Genomic DNA, 18,810 nt, shown 5'->3' on the forward strand with positions numbered 1-18,810 from the left:
GTCTCACCAGTGTGTGAGTCAGAGCTGTATGATTGTTGTGTGTCTGGATGGTGACGGTGGTGGCTGTGATTGTGCTCAGCAGACCCGTTGCTACGACTACAGGGCCCCATCATGGAGGACGCCGGTGGCAGCGGTGACGTGGATTCGGACTGGTACCCTGAGGCATACCCCCTGCTCTCAGACGGCGACGGCTGGTACGGCGAGCAGTGGCACACCTGCCGGGGCGTTTGGTAGCCGCTGCTACTGCTGCTGTACTTGAGGTCAAGGTGCGAATGAGTGTGAGACCGTGACGCCTCTGGATAGGCAGGGTGACATGATGGCAGGGGGTCAAAGGTGAAGGCGGCGAGATTGTGACCCTGTGGCCCGTAGGAGGCCACGGTGTCCTTCCTGTGCCAATAATCCGCCTCTCTCTCCCTCTCCCACTGGAGCTCCGCCTCTCTGTCCCGCTCCCATGGGAGGGAAAACTCTCGGCCACGCCTCTCCCAATGGCTCTCTGATCCCCCACGGGCTAATTCGGCCTCTCTGGTTCTTCGAAGCCCCGTCTCCCTTTGTTGAAGCTCCGCCTCTCTATCCCAGTGGTAGCCGTTGCCCCGATCAAGCCTTAGGCTGTGATAGGCTGCTGATGCTTCTTCTCTCCTCATGCCGCAGTCCCTGCAAGAGCAGCCAGGGGGCGGCAGACCGTCCATTAGCATTACTTCGTGATACGGAGGGCTGATGGAGGACTTGGGGTGGTGAGAGTTGGTGTGGTGGTGGCTGTGAGACAGAGGAGGGAGATGGCAGGGACCGTAATCATCCTCTCGGCAGCAGAGGCGAGCTGGTGCAGACAGAGGATAGTGAGGATGGTTGTGGGGGTCAAGCGGAGGGTAGGGGCAGAGATGACGTGACGAGGTAGCTTCCGAGCAGGAGCGGTGCGGGCAGTGTTGCTGGTTGCCCTGGCGATCCCACACCAGGTCTGGTGGTGGGAGGGATTGGTGGGGGTGTGGACTATAGTGCTGACATAGGTCCATGTGCGAGGGAGGAGCAGCTGAGTTGAGGATCGGAGAAGGAGTCGCCCCGTGGTGCCCATTGGTACCGGGTGCTCCATCGAGGCAGTAACCGTTTGGCATTAGGAGGGTGCGGTCGCATCCGGGTTCTGCACAGCGCTGAGACCGGTATCCATCTCGGCAGGAACAGGACCGGCTGAGCCTCAGCATCCCGGTGTGTTCTGACGGTGACGAATCGCCGTCATCCAAGATGGCCGTCTCTCGCTCTGGATCCCTGCTACACTCTATGCCTCCAAGAAGACGCTCAAGCTCCTCTCGTTCTTGCCTGGTCGGAGGCGGTGGACGTAATGTGCCCTCATGGTGGTCAGGATGGATGGACGATTGGTTAAAAGGGCTGGAATGTGCTGAAAGGGCGGAGTCAGAGCGTTGAGGGAGGAATTGATCAGGTCTGTCCTCTGCTCCGGGGCTGCTGCCATTGGTTGAAGAAAGAGAACCAGAACTTGGGCCCCGGCGCTTCTTTATCTGCGCATAGAGACTGCCATCAAGAGGACCTCTTGTGTGCGCAATATCTGGGACAAAAAACACAACACTTGTTTTATATAAACACTACTTATAAAGCACAATATGCTTAACTTTTAGTGAATCATGTATTCAGTGTATACTGTCAGTAGTTATACATTTTGAATTTTTTTTCCCCCCTCACATATTAACTAATGATTTAAGTGAAATAAGAGCCATGACTTGTCTGCTCTCACTGTACATTTGGGATGGTTCTGTTCCATTGTTGCAAAAGAAAAATGTACTTATTTTGTACTTTGATTTCAGCTCTAATGACAAAGATATACATATACTTGGAATAACCCCCTTTATGACACAATTTGGATAATACTGTTCATACACTTGGCACAGAAGCAGAGTTAAGAAAACCTACTCCTAATGTCAGTCAAATAGCACAAGGTCACTGAAATTTCTGAAACATTAGAAATTCTTCCAGTCACCGTTGCATGACCGGTCGAGGGCAGACAAACACTCCTTGTTCCACCCTATAGACGGCACCACAAAAAAAATGTGCGCAATACAACTTCAAAATCAGCCCAAATTCAAAAGTTAGCCAGCCTTCTCAGAATCATGCTTAATCGGCAGAACGGCCATCTTAAGGCCCTATGAATTTGCAATAATTATTAACTTGAATGTCTTGCACTGTTATCGACAGTAAAATGGCATTCAAATATGATGGAATTTTACCTTCAAGACTGTCCTGGTATCGCTGACTGAAGTTTTCGTAGGAATCCCAGCGAACTACAGGGTCAGCAGTGTTGTAATCGACCGTGACAGCTGGGTCATTTCTGTGGTATTCACGACCTGGAGAGATGTAACACTTGGGGTTAAACATTCAATTTGCCACCTACAGTAAGACGTTTATTGAAAAGTGGCAGAAGAGTGGAAGGTACGGTGAACTACAGGAGTCACATCATCTCAATATTACTTCCCCAGTTATTGAAAGTGCTATGAATTTCCAACGTGAGTGATCTAACAGCATCATTTCTTGTCCTCTTTTGGTTGGGTACCAAGAGCAGTGGTCATATCAAGATACATTGTAGGCCATTGGGTAAAACACTACCAAATGGCATCCTCCGTTGCTGTCTTTTGTTTTTCCCGGGTTACACTGGCTTTGCTATTTATTTATGGTAATTATTTATACAGAAATAATCATCCCGATTGAATGCACCACAATACAAAAAGCAGCCAAGTTCTAGTTTACCATTCCAGATGTTACAAATGTGTTGAAGTGGGAGAAAATAGCAGACAACAGATGGGGTCCTAATTTAGCATGAAGAGGAACTTTGATATGTTCTGGGCTGGGAATGTCAGCTGTTTTTTTGTTGTTGTTTTTTTGGGGGGGGTCTGCTGAGCCTGACGAGAACCTGTGCACGTAACTAATGCTTTAATAATATTATTTTACAAAAATATTTTATGTTCCCTTTTGGCTTTCACATTGACATTGATCTGTCCTGTGATTCTGAGTCTAGATGAACTGAAGATTATCACGGTAATGAGTGCACCAACCTTTGATCTTCTCAGGTCCAGTGGAAAAGACAAACTCCACTGTGGCATCCGATGGAAAACGTTCATCTTGAATAGAAAGAGGAAATGCATACATAACTGCTAAGAAAGAACCACAAAGGCCCTGGGATTTAGCTATTCAGATCATTGACATTAGGTTATATCAACAATTCACAGTAGATTGAATCTCCTCATGATACCCACAATGTTGACTGTAGGCTGTAATTCAATTGCTTCCCCTAGTACAGACTAATATCTTCCACAGATGTGTCCTCAGTTACATAAAACCACAAAGGTGTACTTAAGTACATCTGTGACGCTTCATTAACAATATCTCAGGGCCTACTATGACCAAACAATTCCTCAGTTATACGCATTATGTATTCCATGCATGAAAAACAACCAGTTAGTATTTTTGCTTTGTGTATCTCGGTAATTTTCAGGGTCCGACTGAAATGTGTTAATTTTTCAGTCTCCAAAATTAAGCAATGGTTTTAAAAAAGTCATTGAGGAGATATGGAAAACTATTTCTAAAAAAATGTATGAACCCTGATATCAGTATCAGTTCTTGATAGTTTACACCTCTCATATAAATTAAACGTACCTGTACAGGCTTCATCTAGTTCTCCTTTGCCAAACCACAGCTGGGCTCCATGGACGGTGCAAGTGTGGAACTGGAGCCTGAAAACATTGTCTCTGTCAGCACTTTGGGCTCGTCTGTGGTAACATTTGACCTGCAGGGAGCAGCAGAGAGTGAGGCTGAAGCATAAAAGTCCAACATGTACTGTACATGGTTGAAAATGTAACCACACTTACTCCAAAGAGACAAAGCACACATCTTGAGGATAAATCTACTTTATGCTTGATGACTGAGTAGTAAAACATTTCCTGATGCCAAAAGATGGGCGTACAGTATTGCATGACTCAAGGCAAGGCAAGGCAAGGCAAGTTTATTTGTATAGCAGATTTCATACACAAGGCAACTCTATGTGCTTTACATGAGGAAAGACAACACATAAGCATCAAGAAACAATAGTTAACATTCAGAGGAAAAATAAATAAATAAATAAAAATAGGTTACAAAATTTACTAAAAAAAAACCACTTAATTAAAGCTGTTTAAAAGTCCCTAATCAAAGGTATCTGAAAAAAGCAAAGTTTTTAACCTGGATTTAAAACCATTTACACTCGGGGCTGACTTAACTTCTGTTGGCAGCCTATTCCATCTGTGTGCAGCATAATAGCTAAATGCAGCTTCACCATGTTTGCTTCGAACTCTGGGTTCCACTAGTTGGCCCAAGTCTGTGGATCTCAGAGCCCTGCTGGGTTTGTACTCAATCAGCATTTCTTGGATATATTCAGGACCCAAACCATTTAGCGATTTATAGACGAGTAGCAGAACTATAAAATCGATTCTACAGCTGACAGGGAGCCAGTGTAAATCCTTAAGTACTGGAGTAATATGTTCTGATCTTTTTGTTTTGGTCAGAACTCGAGCTGCAGCGTTTTGAATGAGCTGCAATTGTCTCATGTTCTTTTGAGAGAGTCCAGTCAGAAGACCGTTACAGTAATCTAGTCTGCTGGAGATAAAAGCATGGATAAGCTTCTCTTGGTCTGCTTGAAGCATGCAGTCCTTCAGTCTGGATATGTTTTTCAGCTGGTAAAAGGCTGTTTTAGTGATGAATTTAATATGATTGCTGAAGGTCAGATCTGAGTCTATTAGTACCCCAAGATTTCGAACTTGGTCTTTAGTTTCTAAAGACAGTGACTCAAGCTGTTTTTTAACAGCAATCCTCTTTTCTTTATTGCCGAAAACAATGAGCTCCGTTTTGTTTTCGTTCAGCTGAAGGAAATTTTGGTTCATCCAGTTGTTAACTTGCTCTAGAGAATGACACAATGCGTTAATAGAACTGCTGTCATTTGGGGACATAGATAAATACAGTTGTGTGTCATCTGCATAACTATGATAGTCAACATCGGTGTTCTGAAGCATTTGACCCAAAGGTAACATATACAGACTGAACAACAGGGGTCCAAGGACTAACCCTTGAGGGACCCCACATGTCATGGCCTTTCGATCAGATTCAAAATTTCCAATGGTCACAAAGTAACTCCTTTCCTCCAAATAGGACCTGAACCATTTAAGGACTGTTCCATTTAACCCCACCCAAGTTTCCAGCCTGTCTAACAGTATATTATGATCAATCGTGTCAAATGCTGCACTGAGGTCCAACAAGACGAGCACTGATACCTTCCCTGCATCAGTGCTCAATCTTATATCATTCAGTACTTTAATCAGAGCTGTTTCTGTACTGTGATGAGGTCGGAAACCTGACTGGAATTTATCCAAAAGTCCGTTTAAGCTCAAAAATTGCTGAGTTGATTAAAAAAAACACTTTTTCAACTATTTTAGTTACGAAGGGAAGGTTTGCGATTGGTCTATAATTTGCTAGCAGGGAGACATCCAGTGTTCTCTTTTTTAGAATGGGCTTGACGGCGGCTACTTTCAGACATTTAGGAAGTTCACCTGATTGAAGTGAGCAATTAATTATTTGTTGTAAATCGATCTGAACAGATTTCACAATGGTTTTGAAAAAGCCAGATGGAATTGTGTCAAGACAGCTCGTGGAAGGTTTCAATTGCTGAACCAAGTCTACTACAGTATTTTGATCCACTGAGTCAAATTCTGTCATGGTAATTAAATGATTTCTAGGTGATTTTAAGTGCAGCATCGTTTTGTTATTTTGCTGGTTTGTAACAATGTTTGACCTGATGGCTTGTACTTTTTCACTAAAGTAGCAGGCAAATTCATTGCATTTATCTGTTGAGTGGAGTTCTGGCGCTGTTTGATTTGGGGGATTTGTAAGTTTGTCAACCACGCCAAATAGAGTGCGTGTATTGTTGAGGTTCCTACTAATAATTTCAGAAAAGTGTTGTTGTCTAGCTATTACTAACTCTTGGTTAAAATGACAAAGACATTGTCTGTACAGGTCAAAATGAACTTGGAGTTTAGTTTTTCTCCACTTTCGCTCTGCTTTTCTGCATTTAGATTTCAAAGTCATTATGTTGGTAGTACACCTCCAAGGTGTTTTAGTTCGGGATGAAATGGTCTTAGTTTTAATAGGAGCAACAGCATCCAAAACATTTGAGATTTTTTAGGTGAATTCATCCAGAAGTTCATCAACGGTCTCTGCATTTACAGTTGGTGATGCAGCCATTAATTCCATAAACATGTTGCTTGTATTCTCATTTATGTACCTTTTTTTAATCGAGACAGTAATTGTTTGAACTTCTGGGATTGTTTGTAATTCAAAAAACACACAGGAATGATCTGAAATAGCCAGATCTTTCACCTCAACAGATAAAATGTCAACACCTTTAGAGATGACGAGATCAAGAATGTGACCTTGATTGTGTGTTGGACCTTTTACATGTTGTGAGAGACCAAAAGTATCAAGTATATTACAAAATTCTTTGGTATTTTTATCCAAGTTGTTGTCAACATGAATGTTAAAGTCTCCAGTTAAGACCAGATAATCATAATCGGTACAAATTACTGACAGCATTTCTTCAAATTCCTCCATGAATCTGCCTTTTTGTTTTGGAGGTCTATAAATTATGACAATGACGATATTTGGTTCACCTTTTACCAAAAGACTAAGATATTCAAATGAATTAAAGCTTCCCAATGAAATTTCTTTACACTGAAATAGAGATTTAAAAATGGCAGCAAGTCCACCGCCTTTTTTGCCATTACGACATTTGTTCATGAAACTAAAATTTGTTGGTGTTGCCTCATTGAGAACCGTGTTGCAGGAACCTTCTGTTAGCCATGTTTCACTGAGGAGAAATAAGTCAAGATCATATGTCATAATAATGTCATGAATCAACAATGATTTGTTAACTAGTGATCTTGTATTTAGTAGCGCTAGTCTCACAGTGGCAATCGGAGACGCTGGTTTAGTCAGAGGTTGACAAGCTATACTGACTAGGTTTGTAGCTTCTGACTTATTTCTTCTCATTTCTTTTGCCAACTTTCTACTTCTTGTAATCACAGGAATGCTACAAGCTTCCTTGGGTCCTGACTTATTCTGGGAACACACGTTTTTTATATTGTATATGTAGTCTGGACCCAAAACATATCAGACCGAGCTATAGTTGAGATTCTCCATAGCCAAAGATGGAGGTCGGCGGGTGGGGAGCTGTATGAAGAACTAATAGGAAGAACTGTAGGAAGAACTAATTAAGTCTGGGGTGGTCTGTTTAGATCACAGCTACTTTTTTTATACATTGGTATTGGCGGGGATCATGGAATGCCCTATATTCAGTCAATGTTTGTTTTGGCTAATGTCACGATATCAACTTGATCTGGGCTTCTCTGTCATTTCCTTTCAGTGTGAACTCACCATGATGTCACCTTTAAGCAGTAGTGCTGGCTCGATAGTCACGCACAGTCGCCTCCCCCCGCTTCCTTGAAGGTCACTGTAGACCGAACAGAGCACAACACATGACTAAAGATACTTGATAGACTTCATGATGGATTTGCAAACAAATGCCAAGCAACTGATCTATAAATTGATCTGGCACAATGTTTTGTTTTGGTTTGTTTGTTTGTTTTTGCACATTGATCCTTTTGAACATAACTCAATTTCGTTAAACAACCCCTGCTGAATTCAAAGTGGAGTAAAAATCAGTGATACAATAAGACAGTAAAACAACTTTAAAAACACAAATACAGCAGACACTAAAAATGCTCCACCTCAAGTAGATGTTTCTTTTTTTTTTTTTTTTTTTAATGGCAAATGGCTTTCTACCCAGAGCATATAGGACAGGGTGGGGGGTACTGTACTGGTAGATATTTACTTAACTATATTTATAGAAATAAATATTGGAAGAAGTAAAAATTATATGACCCAACATCTACTGAATCTGGTGGGCCACTGCCACAAAATAACAAATAAATACATAAATATATAAATGCTGGTTTTTTCTTGGTTTGACAATGATTCTGATCCTGTTTAAACATGGAATGAAGGGCAAATAGTGACATTTAAAAACAGTGCTTCGTCAATTGTTTGTTAATTGAATTTGTGAGACCCCAAACAGCAGTGAAATGACAAGTGAAAGGAGAGTCAGCAGCAAGAGAAATAGCATAAAAGTGACATTTACTGCTGATTAATATATTAAAGTAGCACTAAGGAACTTTTCAACCTTAATAAAATATTTTCACAACTTCTGTTGAAACATGGACTTAATACTAAGTGATTAGTACCTTTGCCATGGCCTGAGGGGGTCTCTATCATTTTTACTGGCACTAAGCAACTTTGAGGATGATAGTAACACTGCCACACACAAAACTACAAATGCGCTGACTGCTTCATGACATACGTCACTTCCCCCTTTCCCCATTTGTTACAAAGACGAAAGTCAATTTGAATGTCGACGCACAATTTCTGCTTTCCTGGCAGAAGCCTCAAAACATCTGAAATGTTTTAGCTGAGGAGACAAAAAAGAAAAAGGAAACTCTGGATAAAAGGACAGTCAAGGATCAACATTGGCCCAGCTTTCACTCGCTGGCATGAGTTCAAAAATGACGCACCACGCTTGTCCTCATGGGAAATGGGGTCTTCCTTCAGGCATAACATTAACACTTTTGTCCATACGGAGCCACCATAATCAACATAAACTGAAAGTTCCTTAGTGTCGCTTTAACTGTAGAGACCTCTGTAGTCATGCACATTCTTTTTTGCCAAGTTACTCACTATATGCCTGAAGTGTAGACCAACTGCATTGACTGGTAGATCTTCAGGAAGGGGTAGTAACCTGTAGACACATTTAGACAGATGGAGCACTTATAATCATCATGAAGTCAGAGGAATGTGCTGACTGACTGTCATCTTCTATCCTGATGGACTCCATCATCAGATTAAAGATAAACACACTCATGTTTGTGTGGGTGGAGTGCTGAATGTGACCAACTATGACAGTGTAAGTGGTTTTAACATTGTTGGGATTCAGCAGGGAGGCCTGTTTAGTCCTGCACACCACGTGTTACCATTGTGCATTTTGTTGCACTGCATGGATCTGAAAAAACTCAGATCATAACATGACAATGGCATTTATTCTAGCAAGACTTTCTACAAGATGTTTTTGTGATATGTCCATTTGTGAGATTACAGGTCACTGGTGTTTGGCCTGTAAGAGACCCTGGCTCACAATCTCTCCTTTCATAGTAGCGGTGTTGTCAATTACGTAAATTAATCGGTGCAAGTAAACACCAACCTCCTTCCCCTTGGAAGTTGGGGAGTGATGGGATGAGGACTTGGTGGAGGAAGAGTGGGCTGCTGTTCATCTTGATGGCTCCTGACAGAAGACCCCCAAAGTAATAGATATACCTGAGAGGTGGAAAACGTAGTTGCATGAATGAAATAGCTCATTGTCAACAATTATTCGACAACATGCAGTGATGAGCCACTGAGCAAATAGAATAGAAATAGAAATAGAAATAGAAATAGAGAGAGGTTCAACCAAACCTCCCTTACCTGTTTTGGGATGGCTGGAGGGATGTGGACACCTTATCTTCACAGAACTTCCTCATGGCAAGGGTACTGAGAGCCTGGTCCGCCCTGTACCGAAATGCAAGCACACACACACACACACATACACATGCCCTTTCAGCAGAAAATTTCCATCATGGGTCTCACACCAGACACTCTTCATGCCAGAAAAGACATGGAGAGGATACAGCTGGCATTGGCCACAGGATTCCAGTGTTCCTGTGCTAAAGCCAAAGGGCTCAATTCATCCAATTTCCAGGAAGGTCAGAATGGAAATTATGTTTCTGCGCATTGAGGAAAGAATTACATGCAAGAGGCAAATCACATACAAGTTGTTATTTATCATTAAAGTTAAGGGTTGGGAGTTTTATCACTCTTATATATCTACAGTAACTTATTTTTGCATATCATTGCTAAAATGTGTATTGAAAACTGTACAGTCTGTACAGTCAATACACATTTTTAACAGCAGCAGTTTAATTTGACAAAGCTATCCTCATTAGGGTCACAGTGGAGCTGGAGTCTATCCCATCTGACTTTGGTCGAGAGGCGGAATACACCCTGGACTGGTCGCCAGACATTGCAGGCCATATATTAGAGAAATGACCATTCACAGCCTGCGATTGGCTGGCAACCAGTCCAGGGTGTACCCCGCCTACTGCCCGGATAGGGGCTGGGATAGACTCCAGCATCCCCATGACCCTTGTGAGGAGTAGGCGGTTAAAAAAATGGATTGATGAAACCATTCACAGCAGCATTATTATCGTGAACAATTATTAAAAATAAATTGAAAAAAAAACTTTTCTTTAACATTATCAAGCAAACTAAATCTAACTACTGGTATAATTATAGTGAAAATGTTCTTCATTTTCATCTTTCTCAATTCATATCATACATGAGATTTAGGGATTTATTTTGAATGTATTTATTTTGGTATTACTGTACATCTGTACAGAAGAAGGAAGGTCAAACAGTTGTTTAAGAATTGAACTTTACTTGTTACACAATAATTACCAGGTAGTGACCTGTCAAATATGACCTTTACATAAAAAAATAATAAGAATAAAAAAACACTAAAAAAAATAAATAAAACAAAGCAGTTTCAAAAAATTAAAACAGATAAAAACTAACAAACGTGCTCTAAAAACTATTTAAAACTAACAAAATTTGAAAACCAACAGTCAAAATGGAAAAAAAAAACTATAAAAAAAAAAACTACAATGAAAAGTAGAAAACTATTATAACTCTGATTCACACTCACATTCAACCTATGGAAAATTTAGTCTTCAATGAACCTATCATACATTCAAACCCCACTCAGGAAGGCCAAGATTTAACCCAATCCTCAGACCCTGGAGGGGAATAAAGCCTGTTGGATTTACATTAAAAAAATATATATATATGGCCATTGGTTGCATGTATGAAAATAATCATGTTTCACCAACATGAATATGATTTTATTTTGTGCAATATGTTGAAATGTGAAATGGAATTTTAACGCATGCAAACAATGTCCATACATTTTTTTGTATTAGTTCAGTGGAACTGGGAAGCTGACATGCTAATGACTGCGCCACCTTGCAGCCAGCATTTTATTTTAAGTATGATCAAATACAAAGCAAAGTTGATATGTGATGTTTAGAATACTCACCCTGCTGAGATCTTGCTGTAGTGCATGTAGGCTGCAATGATCACTCCCGTTTTACCTTTGTTACCCTGCAGGAAGAAAAAATGATAATAACAGTACCTTCAATAACATATTTTGTAAGTTTTGTTCTTATGATTTGAGGTTAAAGAGATTTGACATTTCTTACAAGTAATCAAACTCGTACTAGAATGACTATTCTCAAATTATTAAGCTCTCCCCATGATTTTCTATCCCAAACATCCTGAAGCATTCCAAGAACATTCCAGCATCAAATTCCTAATGTGACCCCTCCAGATAGCAGGAAGGAGGCTGCACCAGTGCACTCACAAATTAAAGTTCGTTAGGCAGAGTGACTGCTCAGTGAAGGGCTCTTCATTGCTCGAATGACTTGTTTACTTGGGTATGTAGGGTGAATTACAGCCGGGACCGAATAACATGTGGCTCTAGTACGTCAACACACCACAGACCTGGTCTGGGTTCAGGATTTAAATTCTCCCTGACCAAAACCATTAACATCCAGTCAAGCCGCTTAGTGCTTGGTCACCCTTGCTGTCTGCTCGTCTCTGGGAAGCAGTAGAAAAGTTGCCCTATTTCCACTCAAATGTTGGACATCAAGATGTTCGATTGTGTCCAACTTCCGAGCTAAACTTTGTAGATATCAACCACACGTATTTCTAAGTATGTTGAAGGACCTTCTTCATAGAATCTTTGACCCTACATTGATTTTTTTTTTCAGCTGCATTTTCATACATCAGTCTTTCCAGCCCTGGGAAATATCTAAAACATCTGTCTGAAAAAACTGAACCCATGAACTCTGACCTTGCAGTGCAGGACCACCACGTGCTGGGGGTCAGAGTTCAGCCATGACTCCATGGCCTTACATATGGCGCAGATTTTATCCAGCGGCGGAGCATGGAGGTCAGGCCAGCCAAAGTCGTGAACCTGTTGTTGGACGCAGGCAGGGGAAAGCATCATGTGATGAGAGAGGAGATTTCAAGAATGGTTGATGATATGAGAAATGCAGCACGTATTGCTACCTTTGGATTGAGTCGGTTTATATCGTGGCGCCTTTCTGAGAGATTGAGGAGCTGAAACAGAAAAAAGTACCTTGATTGAGTGATGTAATATTAATTTAACAATACATGCTCTCTAAAATACTGAGATTTGTTTTTCACTTAAAAAAAAAAAAAAAAAAAAACTCGTAATAGCCGCACTCTGAGTGGGTCCTTGATTAATTTTCACACAAAAAAATTAAAAACTTTTTTTACAAACGCCAAATATTATTAAAAAAAAAAATGCTGATCAACATTAATTGTATGAAAAACGGTGGTTAAATGAGGACAAAGATAATACTGAAAAAAACATCATCAAATATGTGAATGCGTAGGTGTCGAACCACGAGTATGCAGGGGTGAACTTTAGTTTTACATTGTAATACCACCACTCATCACTAGATGGCAAACATGGCTTAGTTGTGCTTACGGGTCTTATGTTTTTGTGGATTGGAATGATGTGCAGGACAAACAATGCCACAATAATATTAAAATTTTGAGTGAATTGATTTTTGTGAAAAAATGCATAAAGTGAGTTAGTTTGAGTGGTAATTTTTATGCTAGAGAACCTTTTGCAATGCAAATCACAGTTTGTGGTTATCTTGTTGCTTGCTTCACACCCTTTAGGTTAGAATAATGAATCTTTTATTTAATCATTAAGAAATGTGAAAAATTGGATATATTAAGAGCACATAATTTTCACATTCACATATTTCATCCATATTTAAAATGGCATTTTGGTCACACCTCTGGTTATAAAGTGTGTGGTCCCATGTGGCCCCCCTGTAGCACTGATGAAAAATTGTGGCCGCCTCCAGCATTTAATGCTGTATATAGGAGGTCAATATATTGTGCAAGTACCTAAAGTCATGCCAACATACTGTATATTATATGTTATGCATAAACAAGGAACATTCATCATTTGCCAGCTGCATATTCCTCACCAGAAACTTGTCTTGATGCTTGGACTTGAGCATGGCGGCCACCTCCTTCAGGTTGAGGCGGTACCGCTGCTCTTCCAGCTTGGGTGGGAAGAAGACGGAGATGATCCTCTCCGTGATGTAGGTGAGGTCAAAGTCGTAGTGGCGCTCCATCACTCGTTCCATCACGCGGTCCACGCTGAAGCTCCTGTGAAAGGTTGGGGTGGGATTGAGCTTACTGAAAGTTGTGTACGGCATCTTAGTCCATTTATAAAGTTATGATGGCCACCAAAGCGAAATAAGAAAAGCAACATGTGCTTAAATCAAAGCCTCTATAATGTAGAGGTGACCCTTTGTGAGAGAATAGGTCAGTAATTAAAGTAAAGTGCAAGACACAAGCAGAAGAAAGCCCATACAAAGATTCCTCTCTTTGGAGGAAAGAACCAATAGGCTTGGTCGTAAATGAAAGAATGAGATGACCTTTACCTTGGCAGCGTGTTTCTTTGCTTGGTGTAAGTCAAAGACTTGGTGGAGCCCTGTAGAGTAGAATACAATTAGAACATACAATGAAATTTGAAAAAAGCAACTGCCGTTTCCTAAGAAATGGAAAGTGAATGTGATAGGTGCTGTTGTCAAGCTTAAAAGTAACAAATTCATTGAGGACTATAACACTCATCACAGCAACCTACAAATACAATGGAAAAAGCCACATGGAGGAGGAGTATAGGTAATGTGATTAGATTCTGCCCATGATCTCCGTTACAAAGTTCTTAAGAAAAGCAATACAATATTGGTCACGTGTTTAGACTGAGAAAGCATTTTTATTATTCTAATAATAATAATTATTATTATTATTATTATTATTATTATCTAATGTATTTTTTATCTCAAATATTCATATTTTGTTCTTTGATAGTTCGAGTCCACATCTGTTGTGAAACTGTGACTTTGCCATGTGCTATTAAAATGTGTGTGTTAATGCTTAACTTGCTCAACATGAACACAATTTAAAAGAAAAAAAATCACAATAATGTTTTACATTATCCAAAATGTATTTTTGATACAAGGAGAACTTAAGAGTATTTTTTTGAGTAGCAGTATTAAGCAAAGTGTTCCTACCAACAATGTGGTACATAGTACAAGAGAGAACATAGCAAATATGGAATTTTGTTGTATTTTATACATTTGTTTTTGCCGATACAAAATGTATTGAAATACTATGTGGAAAGTTTTACACTGGGGGGGTTTTGGTGATTTAGTTGAAAACGGGTTTTAAAATCACATAAACATAGACATGTCTTTCCTTTTTATTATTACAGTAGGTGCCAATCTAAATTAGGTCTGTTCTTCCTTGGGAAAGGTCATCACTCTACTGGGTACCAAAGTCATGTCATCATTCAATCATTCATCATTGTATAGATGACATTTGGAAGACAGGCACAACACTAAAGATAATGGGGGAAACAGAGGAAATGGCAAAGTCAAAAGGTAAATGTTTTGCCATTCATTGCACTTAAACATATTTTACAGTGTTGCCTCATCCATCCACTGACACAATTATGGGTCACCTGGGATTTCAATACCACTTGAGCTATCGCTGCCCCGTGGCCCCTGTCTACAGACAGGGATGGAGAGAGAGAGAGAGAGAGAGAGAACATGAAGGCACTTACCAGGTGTTGGGCATTTCGTGAAGGAGCTGTTCCTCTTCGCTGCTGGAAGCAAAGGCGGAAAGATGACAGCAAAATGGCACAAAATGAAGGGAAGGAGAACAAGAAAGGAAAGCATTTGAAGGATAGAGAACAAGAAGGGGGTAAATGATGTGGAAAAGAGGGCGAGAAATAGGAGAGGAAGGGCAAAGAACGCAAAAGAAGGGTGTGCAGAGGAAGGAAAGGAGAATTAATTAAACAAACAGGCTCTGTAATGGATAAACATTACTACTTCCTACACCAACATCAACATTTTTCTTCAGGAGAGGAATCCTGCAGAGCACGAGGAATGAACAGAGCTCAAACTAGGCCAACCGAGGGATCGGCTTCCCTGAAGGAATTTGGGGAAGAAAACCATTTGGTGGTTTTGAAATACCATATACTGTATTGTAGCTGGAAGCTACAAAGGAGAACCAAAAAGGGTTCAAGTATTTCCGTATGCAGAAGACTTTTGAGGAAAATACGAACATATTAGAGAGACTTACCAGGTCATTGGCAGGAGCTGGGATACATGCTGTGGTCACCTAAAACACACAAGGAAAACCACATGTGAATAACAGACACATTTGTTTTGCTAAAGAACACTTAGATTATTTATTTGGATTATTTCAATAGATTAAAAGTGATCAACTATATACATTACATCTTGTAAACCATTTCTATATAGTACCTAAAACACCAGCAAATGATGGCCCCCCAAATGTTTAGAATTACCCCCTTTTTTTTTTTTGTTGAATCCGTAAATATACCACAACCTATCCCAAAACACGTTAATATCATTACAAACTAATTTTACATCATCATCATCCTTCAAAATAAATAGATACAAAACAGATGCTTCATCTTTTTTAATAGTTATTGCGAAAACATACACAGGCGACAAACTCTATGTAACTTCTGCGAACAATCTAGCTAGTATTAGCTCCTCCCCAACACACAAAGCTCTTAGCCATAGTCAAAGTGTACCACTTTCACATGCGTCCTTGACATCTATTACTATTTTACTATTAGCCAGCTCTTTGGCACCATCTTCTGGCATCTTAGAAGAAAGCGAAAAGGTGAATTTTTCAGAGAAAAGATGTACTCTGCAACAACTGACAAATGTGACAAAAATTGCTTTTTTTGTTGTTTTTTGTTCTTGTTTCTAGAGGATAATGTAAAGCCTATCATGCAGTTTGACTAGGAACACTGTGACTGTGATTGTGTGGCACATGATTCTCTGGTATGTTGTTAGCCTTCATGTCAATGAACTGTGACCAAAGGAAGCAGGAGCTTTGGACAGCCAACTTAATGAAGAAGGTAGCGGCACAGTCACGCTTACGTAACAGATGCAACACACGAGGGGGAAAAAACATGAACACGAGGCAGCTCCTTCATCATGTGGCTGTTTTTGGACTGTTTATTTGGACACAGGAAAAGGGCAAGGCCTTGTGTATATCTACTTGTGCACACAAAGGAAGTCACACAGGCCCTGAACTTTGGGGGGTCTCCACACAAACATGAAGCCATGTCACTTGTTGTTGCTTGTACAGTAACGACAGGAATCAACAGGAAAGCAGAGGGGCAGATAACGAGCTAAATCCAGAACCAGATCCGGGTGTGATTGTCAAATAAGTGTCTGTTCGTGACTCATTCTGAGAATTGATGGCCTTCTATCTCCACAGGGAAATTCATCTCTGTTCTTGTTCCATATTGTGGATCCTTGGTGCTTTTCTCATTCCCTGCCTGAACCCACATTCAGACCATATAAATTCAGGCTTGGCTCTTTCACTTCTATCACTGGATCAAGTCTGTTTCTTTTACAACCATGCAAACAGTCCAAAAAATCTTGAAATCTATTTATGAGTCTGTAGCAGCATATGAAAGCCATTTTCTGGGATATAATGTGGCATGCTCCAGCATCTTGCATCTGTAATCCAACAGCACACCCTGCATTGAATGCCTGAATCTCATTAACAGGGAATTGATTATTTTTCTTAAAATGCCAACATAGCTGCGTGTGTTTTTGCAAGCATTTTGTTAAACTGTTTTCTACCAAGGCAACACGATGGATGAATGCTTGGTTTCGCAAACCAGGAACCGCTACTGACTGTACGTTTTTAAGTTCATTCAGTAAGGTTGGTAGGATGGGGAAAATATAGTACCAAGTGACAAACTCTGGTGCTCCAGAACCAGAACAAAATTGTTATGTGCACCACTGAAGAGCATCTATTTGTTGTTTTCGGAGTTGTACACTTAGCAACATTGTCACTCCCAGTATATTTAGTGACCGCTCTGGCGACTATTTTGCAAACAAATGACTGGCAACAATGCCAACATGGTCCTCGTGCTTACAACAATCATTTGAGAATCCCAACTAGGAGCGTCAGTATCCAAAATAACAGAACATTTAAAAAAAAAATAGAAAAAATGATACATACTGGAGACTTTTTCTGTGTGTGGATTACTTGTAGTACTGATATGATGATAATGTGTACATACTGTATGCCATTTTAAGGGCCGGAGTCCTGCAGGATTTGGATGTTTCCCTTCTCCAACAGTTGGTATATGATCATCTCATCAGCAAGCTCTGCATAAGCCTGATAACGATCCTATTGATTGGAATCAGAGTGTGTGTTGGAAGAGGGAAACCTCCAAAAACTGCAGGACTCCGTCCCTCGAGGACCGACTTTTGCCCACGCCTGGGTTAATGTATACTTGCAATTTTGTTTAACATATTTATTCACTGATTATAATAAAATATCTACTTGGTCCACCATTGAATTTTTCTCCTGCTGAGAGTTGCTTCTGTTGTCGCCTTTGCCCTCCCTTTAATTAGCCACCTTTCATTCACTCCAGCCAACTAACATTCCAGACAAAAAACAAAAGAATGTCCATGGTAAATGGTAGATGGTAAATGGAGTGCACTTATATAGCCATTTTATCTACACCATATGGTGCTCAAAGCGCTTTTCAAAGGTTCACGTTTGGTCTCAGTCAATCCAGTCATTACAATTTAGTGAAATAGTTGCGAATTGCAGCAATCCAAGCTGCTTCTTACAAGAGAAAAGCATTTCTCCTCCCTCACCCGAGCCTGGAAGGAGGCCATATGGATACAGTTCAAGTTGTTTCGAATTTCTAGTTGTTATGACTACAGCTATCCGGTGCGTACCCTGCAGCATGAATCAGGCTAAACTCAGGTCGGGATTTACCCGTCACCCTTGATTCACCTTTCATACTGCCTTTTTTAAAGAGCCAGAAACCGAATGTTGTTCTCGGCGGGTGCCCCGTAAAAGGGCCAGGCAGAGGGTGGCTGCTGAACCACAACAAAAACACCACACCAGATTCCATCTCCTCAAGCCAATGCTTACGCAGAAACTTCCTGCCAATAGACCTCCACCCATCCCCTTCTCTTTGTACGCCTTTATGTGTTTCTACATTTGAGGTCATACTTAAAATTTCTACGTCTTATCACTCTATCCTTCCTCTTTATGAGCCCAACCTTTTCCCGACATCGTTTCCTCTTTTCACAGCACCTCCTCTTCACCTTCTCTCCGTCAAATACTTCCTTCCTCTTTCTCTAAATCAATTACAAAAAAAAAAAAAAAAAAAAAAAAAAAGTTTCCTCTCCAAATTTCCTCTAGCCTTTCAGGTTTTGGTCACAATGTTCAAAGTAGAGTGATACCTAACTTAAGAGTTTAATTTATTCTGTAAAGAAAAGAAATAAACTGGTTTTATCAAGTGTAATTAAGACAAAAGTCACACTTGCATAAGCATACAGTAATACTGTACATTCATGTGTTGACGTGTGCCTTTTAGGGGTGTGGCCTATAGTGAGTGATTTCAGGAGCAACAGTTAACAGTTAATGTTAGCATCTGCTCCATGCTCCTAATGAGTGTTT

General features: G+C 40.4%; 1 protein-coding gene across 7 annotated transcripts in view; it reads right to left on the reverse strand.

Annotated features, from left to right (window-relative positions):
- The window catches only part of tns2a (tensin 2a), a 59,226-nt gene that overhangs the window by 7,836 nt on the left and 32,580 nt on the right, over positions 1 to 18,810 (reverse strand). For 4 of the 7 annotated variants that reach the window (XM_077514772.1, XM_077514769.1, XM_077514775.1 and 1 more), the window contains 15 exons: positions 15,415 to 15,453; positions 14,894 to 14,935; positions 13,710 to 13,759; positions 13,248 to 13,431; positions 12,289 to 12,339; positions 12,071 to 12,193; positions 11,255 to 11,319; positions 9,589 to 9,672; positions 9,329 to 9,441; positions 8,809 to 8,869; positions 7,453 to 7,528; positions 3,652 to 3,781; positions 3,051 to 3,116; positions 2,229 to 2,345; positions 8 to 1,552 (listed from right to left, as the gene is read on the reverse strand). In XM_077514772.1, coding sequence (XP_077370898.1) covers positions 8 to 1,552; positions 2,229 to 2,345; positions 3,051 to 3,116; positions 3,652 to 3,781; positions 7,453 to 7,528; positions 8,809 to 8,869; positions 9,329 to 9,441; positions 9,589 to 9,672; positions 11,255 to 11,319; positions 12,071 to 12,193; positions 12,289 to 12,339; positions 13,248 to 13,431; positions 13,710 to 13,759; positions 14,894 to 14,935; positions 15,415 to 15,453 — 2,746 coding nt within the window. The remainder of the gene's footprint in view (positions 1 to 7; positions 1,553 to 2,228; positions 2,346 to 3,050; positions 3,117 to 3,651; positions 3,782 to 7,452; positions 7,529 to 8,808; positions 8,870 to 9,328; positions 9,442 to 9,588; positions 9,673 to 11,254; positions 11,320 to 12,070; positions 12,194 to 12,288; positions 12,340 to 13,247; positions 13,432 to 13,709; positions 13,760 to 14,893; positions 14,936 to 15,414; positions 15,454 to 18,810) is intronic. The other 3 variants (XM_077514773.1, XM_077514776.1, XM_077514771.1) reach the window with 2 other exon arrangements.

Source organism: Festucalex cinctus, chromosome 2 (genome assembly GCF_051991245.1).
Source record: "Festucalex cinctus isolate MCC-2025b chromosome 2, RoL_Fcin_1.0, whole genome shotgun sequence".
NCBI lineage: Eukaryota > Metazoa > Chordata > Actinopteri > Syngnathiformes > Syngnathidae > Festucalex > Festucalex cinctus.